Source organism: Rissa tridactyla, chromosome 4 (genome assembly GCF_028500815.1).
Source record: "Rissa tridactyla isolate bRisTri1 chromosome 4, bRisTri1.patW.cur.20221130, whole genome shotgun sequence".
Classification (NCBI taxonomy): domain Eukaryota; kingdom Metazoa; phylum Chordata; class Aves; order Charadriiformes; family Laridae; genus Rissa; species Rissa tridactyla.
In genome coordinates this window covers 45854952-45868286 of record NC_071469.1, presented here as the reverse complement: position 1 = coordinate 45868286, position 13335 = coordinate 45854952, and the positions used below count along the sequence as shown (strand labels likewise).

Below are 13335 nucleotides of genomic sequence, written 5' to 3'. Positions count from 1 at the left end.
TATCTAACAGAAATGGCCAGAATTTTTGAAGACTTTTTTTTCCAATACTCAAAAACAATCACAACACAGCATATTTTAAACTGCATTTCCTGTATTCTTTTGAGAATCTTCCCCAAAAAAACACTGAAAAAAAATGATTTACAATTTTTTTTTATTGCAAAATTTAACGTTAAAAATTGAAAACACAGTCTAGACTGGAGCACAGCATGTAAAGTAACCAAAAACTTTACTTGCTTTTGTTTTGCAAGAAACCTTGAAATCTTGAGATTTCCTAGTTCCTAAAATGAAGTTCGAAATGTTTTCTGTAGAATAACCCAAGTCCTTATCTCATTGATATGTTATCACTATATATAATTACCTATAATACAGGGAGCTTCTAGGAATAGTCTTGTAAATATGTGTGTTCATCAGACTTCAGCATATCAGTTTAATCATTGAGACCAGTGAATGACTGTGCACAGTGCTGGCACTGAATTTCACTAAGTAATTAAAATGTAAAACAGTTAACAGTAGATGAGATCCTAGGTTCTCGTATCCATACCTAGAAGTAATACTTAAGGCTCAAACACTGACAGGTGTTATTAACAAAATTATAAAGTCTCTTTACAATGGTTGTGTATCTTATATTAGCCATTGCTTTTCTAGTTGTATCTGCTGCATTCAATTCATCAGGTCTACTGCAAGCTTTGTAATCAATACTTAAGATACCTGCAGTTCTGGCAGCACAGTAATGTACAGCAATCAAAAATTTCAGGAAATTGTCTTCTAAGAAGATTTATAACTAAGTTATAGTTAAAGTTGTTGGTCTCAACTTTTTTTTAATACTATAATTTCAAGAATGAGGCATCAGTTACATCTGTTTTTTCGTTCTTAAGGATCCTTGACAGACAAATAAGAGAATGGGATGCACACAACTGTATAAGTTATCGGCTTGCAGATAAGCAGCCATGCAGTGTCCAGCAATTCTATAATAATCCTCTCGAGCTGCAGCCATGGAAGAAGTAACGCATGCAGATGTTGCTTTTATGTTCCCTCTAGAAGCATCTTGGACACAGGAAGATGTATCAGCAGTTCAGAAATATCAGTAGATTATTAACTATACAATATTGTTTCAGTTATTTAGGGTTCGTATAGCGTTTTTAATTGAGACTGCAGTTCCTTTCCTCACTAGAGCCATTGCAGAAGCACAAACTTAAACAGGTATTATCACAGGAATAGCGAGGTTATGCCATGGAGCCTAGGAACACGTAACTAAGAAAAAATGCTTGGCTCTCCAGATATGGTCCCTGCTCTCACAAGCAAACACATCGTACCACTCCTTTCAGCAATTGATGAGTTTCTGACTATGAGCACTATTAAGGTTTAGTGGCAATTTTTATATGTCATATTTTAAAACAAGATCTAAGCTGACCAGAAGCAAGTCAACTCAAGCAGAGGCAATAGCCAGCCTTCCAAACTGAAGTTATGGATGTGTCAATTCCAAAGTAGCTCACTCTGTCCCTCCCAACAGTTTCAATGAACTACAAGGATGCTGAAAAGCTGTGTATAAACATAGCAAATGATAAAGATCAAGTGAAAAAACCTACAGGGATTCTCAAGGAAACTCCCCGGGGAACATATTATCCTATACTCTGATCACACTGTATGACTACTGACCTTACAGTGCAGTTTAACTCAAATATCATGGACTGCTGTGACCCGGTAAATTAGTGTTTGTTTGCTGCCTTATACCGTGTTTTGTAGAAGGTTATGTATTAATGGATAGAGAAGACTGCCAGTACTGAACTAAACAAGTGTGACAAATCACCTACAAGCATTTCAGACTAAACCTCATGCTTTTCCATGGGATACAATACTTTTGAGAATAATTCTGACCAGAACTTCAGTGATACACTTGTATTTTCAGTATATTTAAAGACTGCATATTTTACAAGTGCTGTGATAAATCAACGCATGACAGAAAGAAGGCTCCTACCTAGCGAGGGTCACTATTTTCCACAAAGTACTGAGGGGGAATCAAAAATAAAAAGAGAGTCCATCCTGTGAAAAATTATTACTAAAATTGAATGAATTTGGGGCAAATAACTTCAACTTTCCTTCAGTTTATGACGACTAATAGAAAGACACTTCACCGTTGTTCCCAACCAAGAACGTATCTTACAATTCTGTTCCTTCTTGCCATCCCCTGGAAACACAGTATTCTTAAAAAAACCAAAACCAAAAACCAACCAACCAACGAAAGTCCCCCAGATAAGCAAAAACAAAAGAAAACCCACAACATGAATACTCTTCTCCAGTATACTAAATTTTATTAGTAATCATTTCCCCCTTGCAGAACACATGCTGGAGAAATGTAAAACCCACAGTGATGTCTTCAGCGGCAGTTTAGTGTCTCAGTTATGAGACTACCCTTTGGAAATTATTCCAAAATCTACAGCTTTAGCTACTACTTTCCCTGTGCCTTTTCAAGTGAAAGTGGTATTTATTTCCTGACTTAGATCTTCATATTTCCATTCTTGTTCCTGAGCACTTTAGTTTTTTCCTTTCTGACATTCATCTTCACATTTATTTCCATTCTGGACTTGAGCCTAGAATCTCACTTCTTTCACTGTTCAAAACTGCCTCATTCCTCGTAAAGCCTGTCCTTAAGAGCCCACAAGGTCAGACCTACCTCATTCTATGCAAAACTTCAACTGCCAGCCTAAATCACATGTTCTCTGTCTTTCCTAACGCAGACTTTCAGACCTGGTATTCTATGTAGGCACAATCCCAATAGAGCAATTTAGCAGAGGAAAATTAGTGGCAGCAGAGGCTTCACCCCTCCACATCTGTGATTTCACTCATAAGCTTTCCTGGCACAGTTCAACACCTCTGCACCTCTAAAGAATTATAAGACTCAGTGGATCTGTGGGAAGAAACAAGTGAAGCAATCCCTAAATATAGGCCAGTGTGTTAAGTGCTTTGGGAAACTACAATGACATATGTTAAGTATCTTAGTGAAAGCACTGACTATTTTTGCATTGTGCTTAAAGAATGCTTATTGCATGCCCAGAAGACTAAAAACCACACGGTTTCCTGCACATTTGCATACTTTACCCCTTCCTAAAACCACAAAGACCACAGCTCTTCCCATTCCAGGTTCACTTCCTCCAAACAGGTGAGATACGTACTATGACTGGGCTCAATTCGTGCAGATGCCAAAGGGCTTGTCAGATCCAGTAATAATGAAGCTGACCTTCATCAGGCTTTTCTACAATGACATCATTAATGACAGTGTTAATTTGGGATCTCTCCTCTATCCAATCACTGTTACAAAGTTCCTCATGAAATTCTTTGATATTTCATGTTTAATCAACGAAAATATTCCATATTTGAAAGTGGCTTGTGGCTCAGAACGTCCTTTCTGCTTCTACACAATCACATAAAGCCTCAATTCCTACAGAAACCAAGGTTTTGGGTTTTTTGTTTTTGTTTTTTTTTTTAAATTTAAACAAGCAGACACTGGGTGGGAACTTCAACATGACGACTCCCTTTTCCAGGGGGTCTACAGGTGCTTAGCTTCAGCTGAAGCACGTAACTACCCAACCACCTCCTTCTACACTACTGCTTGGATAAGCACGCTCAGACAGTGGAAACAAGTTTAAAACTATCACTGTACCTTTGTCAGGTAAGTACCTGTTGCAGCTACAGCTTTTACTTCAGCAATGAATTTTCAGCATATTGGGGAATTAAGACTTTAATTTAGAATTTTCTAAATGTAATAGGAATGTTCCACTGAATCTGCCATCACTATTGATTGCACACCCACACCTTAGGGGTTTCCAAAGTCAGCTGGAATTTTCCTGCAGAGGGTAAAAAATTGATCTGCAACCATAAACATTCTTTTTCGCTTTCCTGTAGGTTTAAGAAAGCCTCTTGATGGATGCTTTGCTTTTAATTTTGCAAAACAAGGTTCACTCATAATGAGAGCTCCTGGGCCAGGTTTCAGCCCAAGGGGAATTTGAGTTGCAGTTATAAATCCCCGAGAACACTAAAGGAAAGTACAGAAATAGAAATGCTGAGGATGACAGTAGTGTAAAATTATAGCACTTTGTTCAAAGTGCATTGTAAGAAAGAACTAGAAAAGTTGCTTAGATTCCTTGCTCTTCTCTGCATTTGGAGAAAGACATTAGGGACACCATGATTTTAGCAACACTTAATTTTGTCCTGACAACAGGACTGGAGGAGAGAGCCAACAAGAGCAAGTTTTCATGTTGCAAATTCCAAATCAAGATTGAGTTCTATTGTTCTCAGCAGAGAGTCAAATCCTATTTCTACAGCAATAAAACAACTTTGTACTGCGAGTAATCCTAATTAGGCTTTACTTGGCATAAATAACTTTTCAACAGTACTAGTGACACCACAATCTATTCTCTATTCAGCAACCCAGTAAACAGCCTGATTTACACTTTTTACATTTACACTTTATATGGGGCAGATAACATCATTTATACAGCAAAAGCCAATACAGTCTGCTCAGGGGTAGTTCAGACAGTTCTGGATTTTGAACTAATTATTGTATTGAATTTTGTCTTGATCAACCATTTGTTTTCCATCGGAATTTTACCTACTAAATCAATAGGTTAGCACAGAAAGAAAGTAAGACTGTTTTTCAAAAAACAAACCACGCTTCATTTCATCACATACTGGCCTGGCCCAAAGAGAATGCTTCTCACTCTGGCAGGTCAACCGTGGAATATCAAAAGGATACTATGCAGCAGCATAAAGGCTGAAAAGTTACCCTGAAAGAGGCTGCGTAATTTGCTGTCGATTCTAGTTTAAACTACTACCTCCACGAGGAAGGGTATGGCTTGTCCAGAACACTGTTTATATTCAAAAACTGACGGTGCTGAATTGCATTTGTTTGGAAAAAAAGAAGTCACATGAAGGCAAAGCGCCATTGCACAGCATAATGCCAAACACTAGCAATCATTAAAGTTGGGGGCTGGCTAATACATAGGAGAAAAGGTTACTGCAGAAACACCTAACAGACTCTGGAACAGAGAATAGTGCGACGTGGAATGACGCAGGACCAAAGCATGACCCTGCATCACAGCAAAGCAATTAAATAAATACCAATAACGGTATCTCAAAAATATCAATTAACTCACATTGATAACTGACCATTCACTGATTTAGGTAATTTCAGCAGGAAGAAGCCTTCCTACACCCAGTCAGTCATTCACCGTCCATCAACAAAGATGTCAGGAGAAAAAAAAATTCACTCAGACAGTTGAGCTGGTGAACGAATAATAACACTTAATGACCTGCAGTTTTATTGCACTATCTATATAACTACAATTAACAAAAGTAGTATAAATGTATTTTCTGCAGCCTGGTCCCTGATAGGTGGATTTAATGATTAATTCCCAGTTTTACTCAGACTAAAGAAATGAGATAATGCATACTGCACAAAGAATATTTTCCATTTTCCTAATGAGATGTAGACGTACCACTCTAGAAGGCTGCAGACAGCATGAGAAATTTGTCTGAAATAAGAATGAGAAGTCCTTCGCTTAATAATATAAGCCTATATGACAGAGGTCATTAAGATTTTGTTAACCATGGCAGAGACTTTAAAAAAAAGTAGTACTCTTTCCATTATCCTCATCAGGGTCACAATTTAAAAAAAACAAACAAACAAACAAAACAAAAAAACCCACAAAAAAACGCAACCCCTACACTCATGGAAGGATGCATTAAGCAGTATTCTGTAACAGTGGTTTCATATGGCCAACTTGAACTACCTGGCTTCCATGCATTTATTTCCTTAAAAGTGCACAATAGTTTTGGCTTTAATTAGTTGAAATTTAAGTAATTTTTTCAAGGGCTCTTACAGCTAGAACATAGTGATTTCTACAATATAACTTGAATTCAAAGTACATAAGCATGTACCCAGCTTGAAAAATTAGCACTCCCCCCAAAAAGAGAGTCACAAGAGGCATCACTGGAACAGTCTGAATATCTTGCCAAAAATCTTAATTTCATTTTTTTAAAATTAGACCAAAAAAAAAATAATGCCACAAATCCATTTAAAGTTAAAAAGTTGTTCCAAAAGTACCCAAAATAATTTTAAATACTAGAAATTGAGGTTAAAAATAAAATATTTTATTCGCTCCAGAACTTGTTTCTGTTTCCTTACCTCATTACAAATTTCAAAATGCATTTTCTGCAAAACATCAAACATTTCTGAATTAGCTAGGAGATTGTAATATGATGCATTTATCACACAAATTTTAACTGATTTTGTTGATGTCTAGGTAGCTAAGTCTATTTCCTTCCTCACAAATGAGTTTTAACTCAGATCAGAGTTCTTTCATCTCAGTGTTGCTTGTTGCTCTGTGCATTTGTTGTAGTGTTTTAACATTTCAGATAAAATATTTACTTACTCTACAGAGCAAACACATCTTCTGATACTACCAAGCTCTCCAATTTCACACCTAGCCTGCATGCCTTAAACTTGACAGCCAGAAGCGCTGCCAGCAATAATGCCCTTTTTATTTCAGGCTTCATACAGATCTCATTTTCTTTCAAAATAACTGCGAGAAGTGTAAGTAAGATCACAACTTGCCGCATACAAGGTTCCAACCAGAGTTACTTCACTCAGCAACTAAACAGCCATAGGATAGAGAAAACACTCGATCGTTATGAACACAAGCAACACAACTTAACAGTAAAAAATTCATTCTGGCAGAAGTAGCTTTTGGCAGTGGCTGCTTTTTACTTTTGAGGATCTGCAAAGTGCACAGACTCCCTCCAAAATGATTTTTTAGACTGAAAGGAAGCCCAAGAATTGCACTAGACCTTAGGCAGCTCCACAGAAGTGTTAAGATTGTAAGACTTGCTAACACAAGAAAAAGCCACTTGTGTGACTTCCAGTAAGTTCAACCAGCAACATTTCTTTTGAAGAAACGGCTCAAGAGCTCTACTACTGCCCTCACCAATGTAAGCATGTACCTTGCCCAGAAACTTTGAAAGCACGTAACCTCTTCCCATCTCTCTGAAATTCAGCTGAAACACTGGGAAAGGAAAACTACCAGAAAGTTTGTAAGGTAGTTTGCCGATAAAGAGAACTGGATGCGACCAATCGTAGGCAAATATTAAAGTCAGAATTATCTACAGAATATACAATCCATGTTCCCATTTACTCTCTTACATTCACTTTCCTCTTACTTCCTATAACAAATTTAGGACTACATGCCAAGAAAGAAAAAAAAAAAAAAAGATTATTACACACTCCATAGAAAGCAGTACCTCTTGTCTCATCTTTTTATAAGCTGTTTCTTTCCCAAGTACTTTTCCTTTCAACTGCCAAGAGCCCTGCTAAACAGGATCAGAGACGTTAAAAAAAAAAGTTACATATACATCAAGTTTTGGCAGGACAATCCATGACATCCTTCAGGAACAGAGCCGTCTGTAAATACAAGCAAGAGAAATATTTACTCAGACTCTCTGTAACTTTCGGTACTTCATCTTCAAAATACCTTGCCTTTATCTGGTCTCTAGGATTCATCTGCCAACATCAAGTATCACAGCCAGTCAGAAAAACAGAACAACTACAGGCACTAAGTTCACATTTGCTCTCTTAAATATAGCTATAAGTTTCTCAAAGGAAAATGCCACATTTATGACACCTGTCTTATCCCAAAAATACGTAACTTAAATGTGGGCACATGCCAACGCACCACAAGCTCTCATTCTACTTTGGAGAATTACTTCAACTCAATAAAATGGGGAGAAGGCCCCTAGCTGAAATCACATCTTGAGCTTGCTTTCCCAAACATGAACTTCCCTACAACCTGATACTCTCAATGCCTTTAATTCCTCTGATGCTGGATTTAAGGTAGAGCAGTGACAGGAGCAGTGTTAGATGCAGTCACTGCAGCACCAATTGTACCATGTAGCCACCAGGGACTATCCCAATGCCCCCACTCATTCACTGGTTGAAGGTAAGGCACGAAGAGGTTCTGTTAGCAAAGACACAAGCACATTCTCCGGTGCTGCCTAAGACCCGAGAAATCCAGTGCTCAGTCAACAGAAGAATACTGGAACCATACTGTACTGTGGGACAGTAATAGGTGGCTGTCAGTGATGGATGTGTGGGGATTTGGTCATCTCCCCACAATTCTCCACTTCCCTAATGAAAGAAACTGCCCTCCCCTCTGACAGACCAGTTACCCAGGCTCCTATGGCAGCCTGAAAAGGTGTATTTCCTTGCCACCAAGATGATCTACCCTTGAAGGAAAGCAAACGTTCTTGGTGTATTCATCACATATCACTTAAATATTCCTAGAGAGGAATGGACCACTTTCAAGCTGATTGCCTCTCATTCCTGTCACGCAGTGCAGGAAATAAGGGCTTCAACCAGTTTTATATTTTCCATAGCCTGAAAGAGCCCAGAGATACCATCCTTCAGCACTGCCAACAGTTGAAAGAGATGGGAACAGAAGCAAAGTACACAGAGACTATTTTGAATCCAATCCAGCTTCAACACCTCAAGCTTTAAAGTATGATTTTGCCACACTACTTTATTTCACTCTACCTTATTAATAGGTTATGTCATTTGATTTACTTAAAAATAAAATACATCAAGCTTCAGTTTCCTCAGCAACAATCAGACATTAGTGATGGATCCCGAAAGGATCACTTCCACAGCAGAACTCCCCAGATGTTACCACTTACTTTTCTTGACCTGCTTCTTCCCTCCTGTAAGTAGGCAGACCATCTTTATACATACTAGCATTAACTTGCTTTACTTTGACAGCTCTGCCTTCTCAGCAGCCTGCATCAATGAGAAAGGCTCAGAACCAATACTGCTAAATACACACAAACTCAAATGTATTTCCCAAGATGTAACAGCAATTAGGGGAGAAACAGGCAAGATGACATTTCAAAAAGCTTGGTTCTGATGTGCAATGATCAACAACTCAAACCTTGATTTGTTTTAAAGTCACATCGAGCTATTTGTGAGCAGGTCCATAAAATGTATGCAGAACTAATTCCCACACTGTACAGACAGCCCCCCCCACCCCACTTCCCCCTTCCTCCCCCATTTAAGGGGTAAAAACACCTGTGCACAAACACTTTGATGCATTCCATTTGTTAATTAAAAATGTAATTACCACCCCCCCAGCCTAAGACTTTAAATCATGCATCTGGAATGATGTCACATAAAGAAAACCTAGACAACTGTTATAGCAAAAGGTGGTACATATGGAAAGAAATATACACTGAAAGAAATTACTCACTCAGAGATAAAACTGTGAACCCTTTTATACTGAAAAGCTCTATACAAGACGTATATTTGACAAATGACTGGTTAAAAAAAATTTAAAAAATACTCCCTCAAATACACACATTTTCCTTACAATCAGAACATGATTCCACTCACATCTTGCTGTATTTTGAGTGAGACCACCTAAAACAGCCAGAGGCTTTCCCCACTCTGGTGGGGCAAAAGACGAATTCAGCAGAAGTAATGGGCTTAGCAAGAATAATCAGTGTTTTACTCTGCATGCAATAAAACAGAAGCTGAAGGAAATCTTTTCATGTTTGGCCTCAAGCTGGAGGTACTGTTCAGCCAGCACTCTTGAGGTTTTTGTTTTGCAGTGTAAGTCAACAACTCACCCAGGGCCATAGCACTGTTTACCAAGAATTGCCTTATATATATATTTATTATTTTTTTTGTTCTCCCACACAATTTGAACTAACAAGCATTCAAAGAAAAAAAAAAGTATTCTTTACTATCAGGTTTTGAACGCAAGCAAAACAAATAAATATCACTGCACAGAGGGGAACTTTCTTTTTTGTATATATTTATTTCATGTACTTGGAAACTGCCCCTTTTCTTCCCTCTGCGAGCCACGCAGACAGCGACAGTTGAGAGCCCCTTGTTCCCAGAGATGATCCTTAACCTGAGCGACCGACACGTGTGCTGCCCAGAACCCAAAACCTGCACAAGCCAGGGAACTTCTAACACATACTTACTTCAGAGGTTTGGAGGAAGGCCTGAGCCAAATTACTCCACGAAAGGTAGAGACCATAGCTACATACAGTTTCTGCCTCAAAGAGCTTACAATCTAGCTGATCAATACCTTTTTTTTTTTTGCTGCTAGACAAATTCAGGACACAGAGAATGACTGGTGCACCTCGTTTTTCAGACTGATTAACAAGAGGGGAAGCCTTTAAAAAGTCATACACCTGCAAATTAAACAGATGCATCAGAAAGAACATAATGGGGAAACACCCCAATACGGCAGCACCGCTGACTCCCGAGCTCCGGCACTGAAGAGTCATCTCTCAACGGAGGGCTAGTCCATGGCTACTTTTACAGCCCGGCCGGCTTCGGTACCGCCTCTCCCCGGGCGCCGAAGCTGCCGGCCGGCTCGGGTTCGCCCCTTCCCCTCCCAACAGTTTTCCACAGCCAACTCAGGAGAACGGCGACGACCTGCCCCAGGCCCTGGGAAGGGCCAGGATACCCCAGAGCGGCCGCTGGGATGCCAAAAGCGCGAAGCCCCGCGGCCGCCGGCGAGGGAAGCCGCCCGCAAGGCGATGGACGTGGGCGAGGGAAGGAGCCCCGGGGCAGCGGGACGATGTCTCCACACCGACACAAACCCGCAGCGCGACCGGGCAGCCCCCCCCGGTCCCCACGCTGCCCGCCTCCCCTCACGGCGCCGCAGGAAACGCTCCGGGTTTTAATGGAGGAATCTTTCCCGGGAGTCGTTTCCAAGGAGCGGCGCCGCATCCCCCGCAAAGTTAGAAGCTTCTGGAAGTTGTACTTCGTTAAAAGAGCGAGGTGTCACCACCTCCCGGGCCCGTTACACCAGCCCCTCCACCCCCCCAGCCACCGGGAGCCGCCGCGGCCCAGCGGACCCCCGCCGGCGCGAACCCCCTGCCTGGCCCCGCCGACAGCATCACCTTCATGCCGCGTCTCCCGGAGCACCGTCCGGCGGGGATGGAGGGCAGGCGGCCGTCGCCGTCGGCTGCGTCCCCGTCTCCCCCGGCGCTGGGTCTCCGGCTCCTCCTGCCCGATGTAAACACACACCGGCGGGAGGGGGGAGGGTGGGCCGAGGGGGGCAGCGCCATGGCAACCCCGGCCGGAAGAGGAAGCGCGGGGGTCAGGGGCCGCCATCTTGGCGGGGGGCGCCGCCGGCGGGGCCGGGGCCGGGCGGTGGATTCGAGCGCCGAGGCTTCGTCTTGCCGGGGGAGGCGGCCGCGGGAGCTTTCTGTAATGCTGTGAGGGATCCAGAGCCGAGACGCGCCCGGGAAGCCAGGCCTGCGGGCAGCCTTCGCCGAGAAACCCCACCAGCCCACCGTATAAACTCTTCCTGACGTTCGATGTTAAAGCGCTTTCCAAATTGAACCACATTCACCGCCTCAAATGTCCACTGTATACCTGGTGGGAACGCAGCAAAGGGAGATGAATTGGCCCGGCCATAGTCAGACAAGGAGGTGGTGGTTGGCCGAGGCGAGGAGCCGGTTCTCCAGGCTCTGGCCTCGCTCCGTGCTTGCTGTCGGGCACCCAGTGAGCAGGAGAGCGTGGGGCTCTCTCCCGTTACCCTCTGCCAAGGGAGCACAACTTCAGCCTGTGCCCGCTGCTGCTGCCTCACGTCAGGGTGCACTCTTTGGTGGTGAAGATGTAAGAGCCTGGAAAGAGTCTTTGGCACATGAAGGCTTCTTTCTGGTGTGTTGCTTTGAACGTATCATCGGGCACAGTCGCACACGTGGATAGAAGCGTGTTAACGGCTAGCAATTGGTTTAATGCAATGAGGAAAGCCAGAGAACGCAAAAGAAAAAGAAGGGTGATTTTAAGTAATGATTCCTGGAATTGGGAGATAAAACAACATTAAGCAAACGATGGTTTTCTCTCATTTAGTATTATTCCACAGTTTGAGTTAATGTTATGTAGAGAACATAACTACAACTTGACAAGTGGTTGAATCTGAAAGAGGAAAGATTGCTTTTGTTCCCTCTTTTTGCCCCTTGACTGAGAAACTTTGCAAGTTCTTCTCTAAAGAATATGCCCTTGGCAGCCATGTATGTCTTCTAAGTCATTCTTCAGTACAGTGGCCCCTCTTTAGTCAGCAACCACAAAAGGAAAAATGTCCTAACTTAAAGGCTAGAAATGCCTTGCCTCAATGCACAGTGGAGGAAAAGCAGTTAATTTTTTTTTGTTTCATACTGCCTTTTCTAATCTGCAGAACCTCCTTGGACAGTAGAGGTAGAATGGTATGCTAAGACTAGTTTTCATTTTTCAGTTAAAGAGGAGACTCTTGGAAGACACCAAAGTAATTCCCTTGCCCCATGTGGGCTGACAACTCCAGAGGCCCCTTTCCTTTGCTTCTCACAACACAGCCATGCTTTAAATCATTTTCTGGATCACTTCTCCGAGAAAGTATCCTGCAACCCTTTCCTGACGTAGATTCTCATAGCAGAATTTACGATATCTTCTGCACATACACGCATACATCACTTAAAGCATGTGAATCTTCTCAGAAGACCAGTAGTGGAAGCCAGTGAATTCAGGGAAGGTTTCACAGACGACACAAATTTCTACAGACATGCGTATATATATGTGTGCACTACTATATGTGTGAAATACTACCTTAGGTATTTTATATATAATATTAACTGTAATAACCAAAATATAAATCCTCTCCTCAACACACCATATAACAAAATCTCTACCAAATAACCTTGTCTATAGTATTAGTAGCCTTAGATAGTATTAGATTTTTAATTGCATAATAGAAATTTGTATTTATGTTCGAGTCAGATGGTGAGCAGAAAGAAGTTCATATTATGTGTTGAGTTTAACATGTAAATTCTAGCCCGATTCCCAATCAAAGACTATTACCTAAATTATAAAGGGTTAAAGAGTAAACTGTCTTTTCCCTCATCGAGGTAAAATGAGTCATTCTAGTGAAGTTCAAAATAATGAAACTTTCTACATTTAAAATTCAAATTTTCAGATGAACGTAACATGATTTCTTAGGAAGTTCCTAAGCCTCTAAAATTGCCATTTTTGAAACAAGTTAACATTAGGTTGTCGTGTTTGCCATGTCTGTAGAACATTCAAAGAACATTCCAGCTGAAAAAACAGAATATTCTGGATGATAGACAAATCAGGTCTGGGGAGAGGAGCGGGGCGGGGGGGGGGGGGTGTGGAATTGTGAAATAAGTAGTTTACATTATGCTAGGCACAGAAAGTCCTTTATTCCTGAAACTATTTCAGCAGCTAACAAAAATATTCCCTAACAAAAAATCACACAACACAGGCTACGTACACACTAGCAG

General features: G+C 41.3%; 1 protein-coding gene across 5 annotated transcripts in view; it reads right to left on the bottom strand.

The window, feature by feature from the left end:
• Window positions 1-11097, bottom strand: part of LOC128908193 (transmembrane protein 263-like) — a 206020-nt gene extending 194923 nt beyond the window's left edge. For 4 of the 5 annotated variants that reach the window (XM_054197869.1, XM_054197867.1, XM_054197870.1 and 1 more), the window contains exon 1: window positions 10957-11097. Coding sequence is in view for 1 of the 5 variants with exons in the window: in XM_054197865.1 (XP_054053840.1) it covers window positions 10957-10962 (6 nt within the window). In the remaining 4 variants the exon portion in view is untranslated. Of the gene's footprint in view, window positions 1-3096; window positions 3425-10956 lie in introns of those variants that run through there. The other variant, XM_054197868.1, reaches the window with a different exon arrangement.
• Between the last annotated feature and the right edge of the window lie 2238 nt (window positions 11098-13335).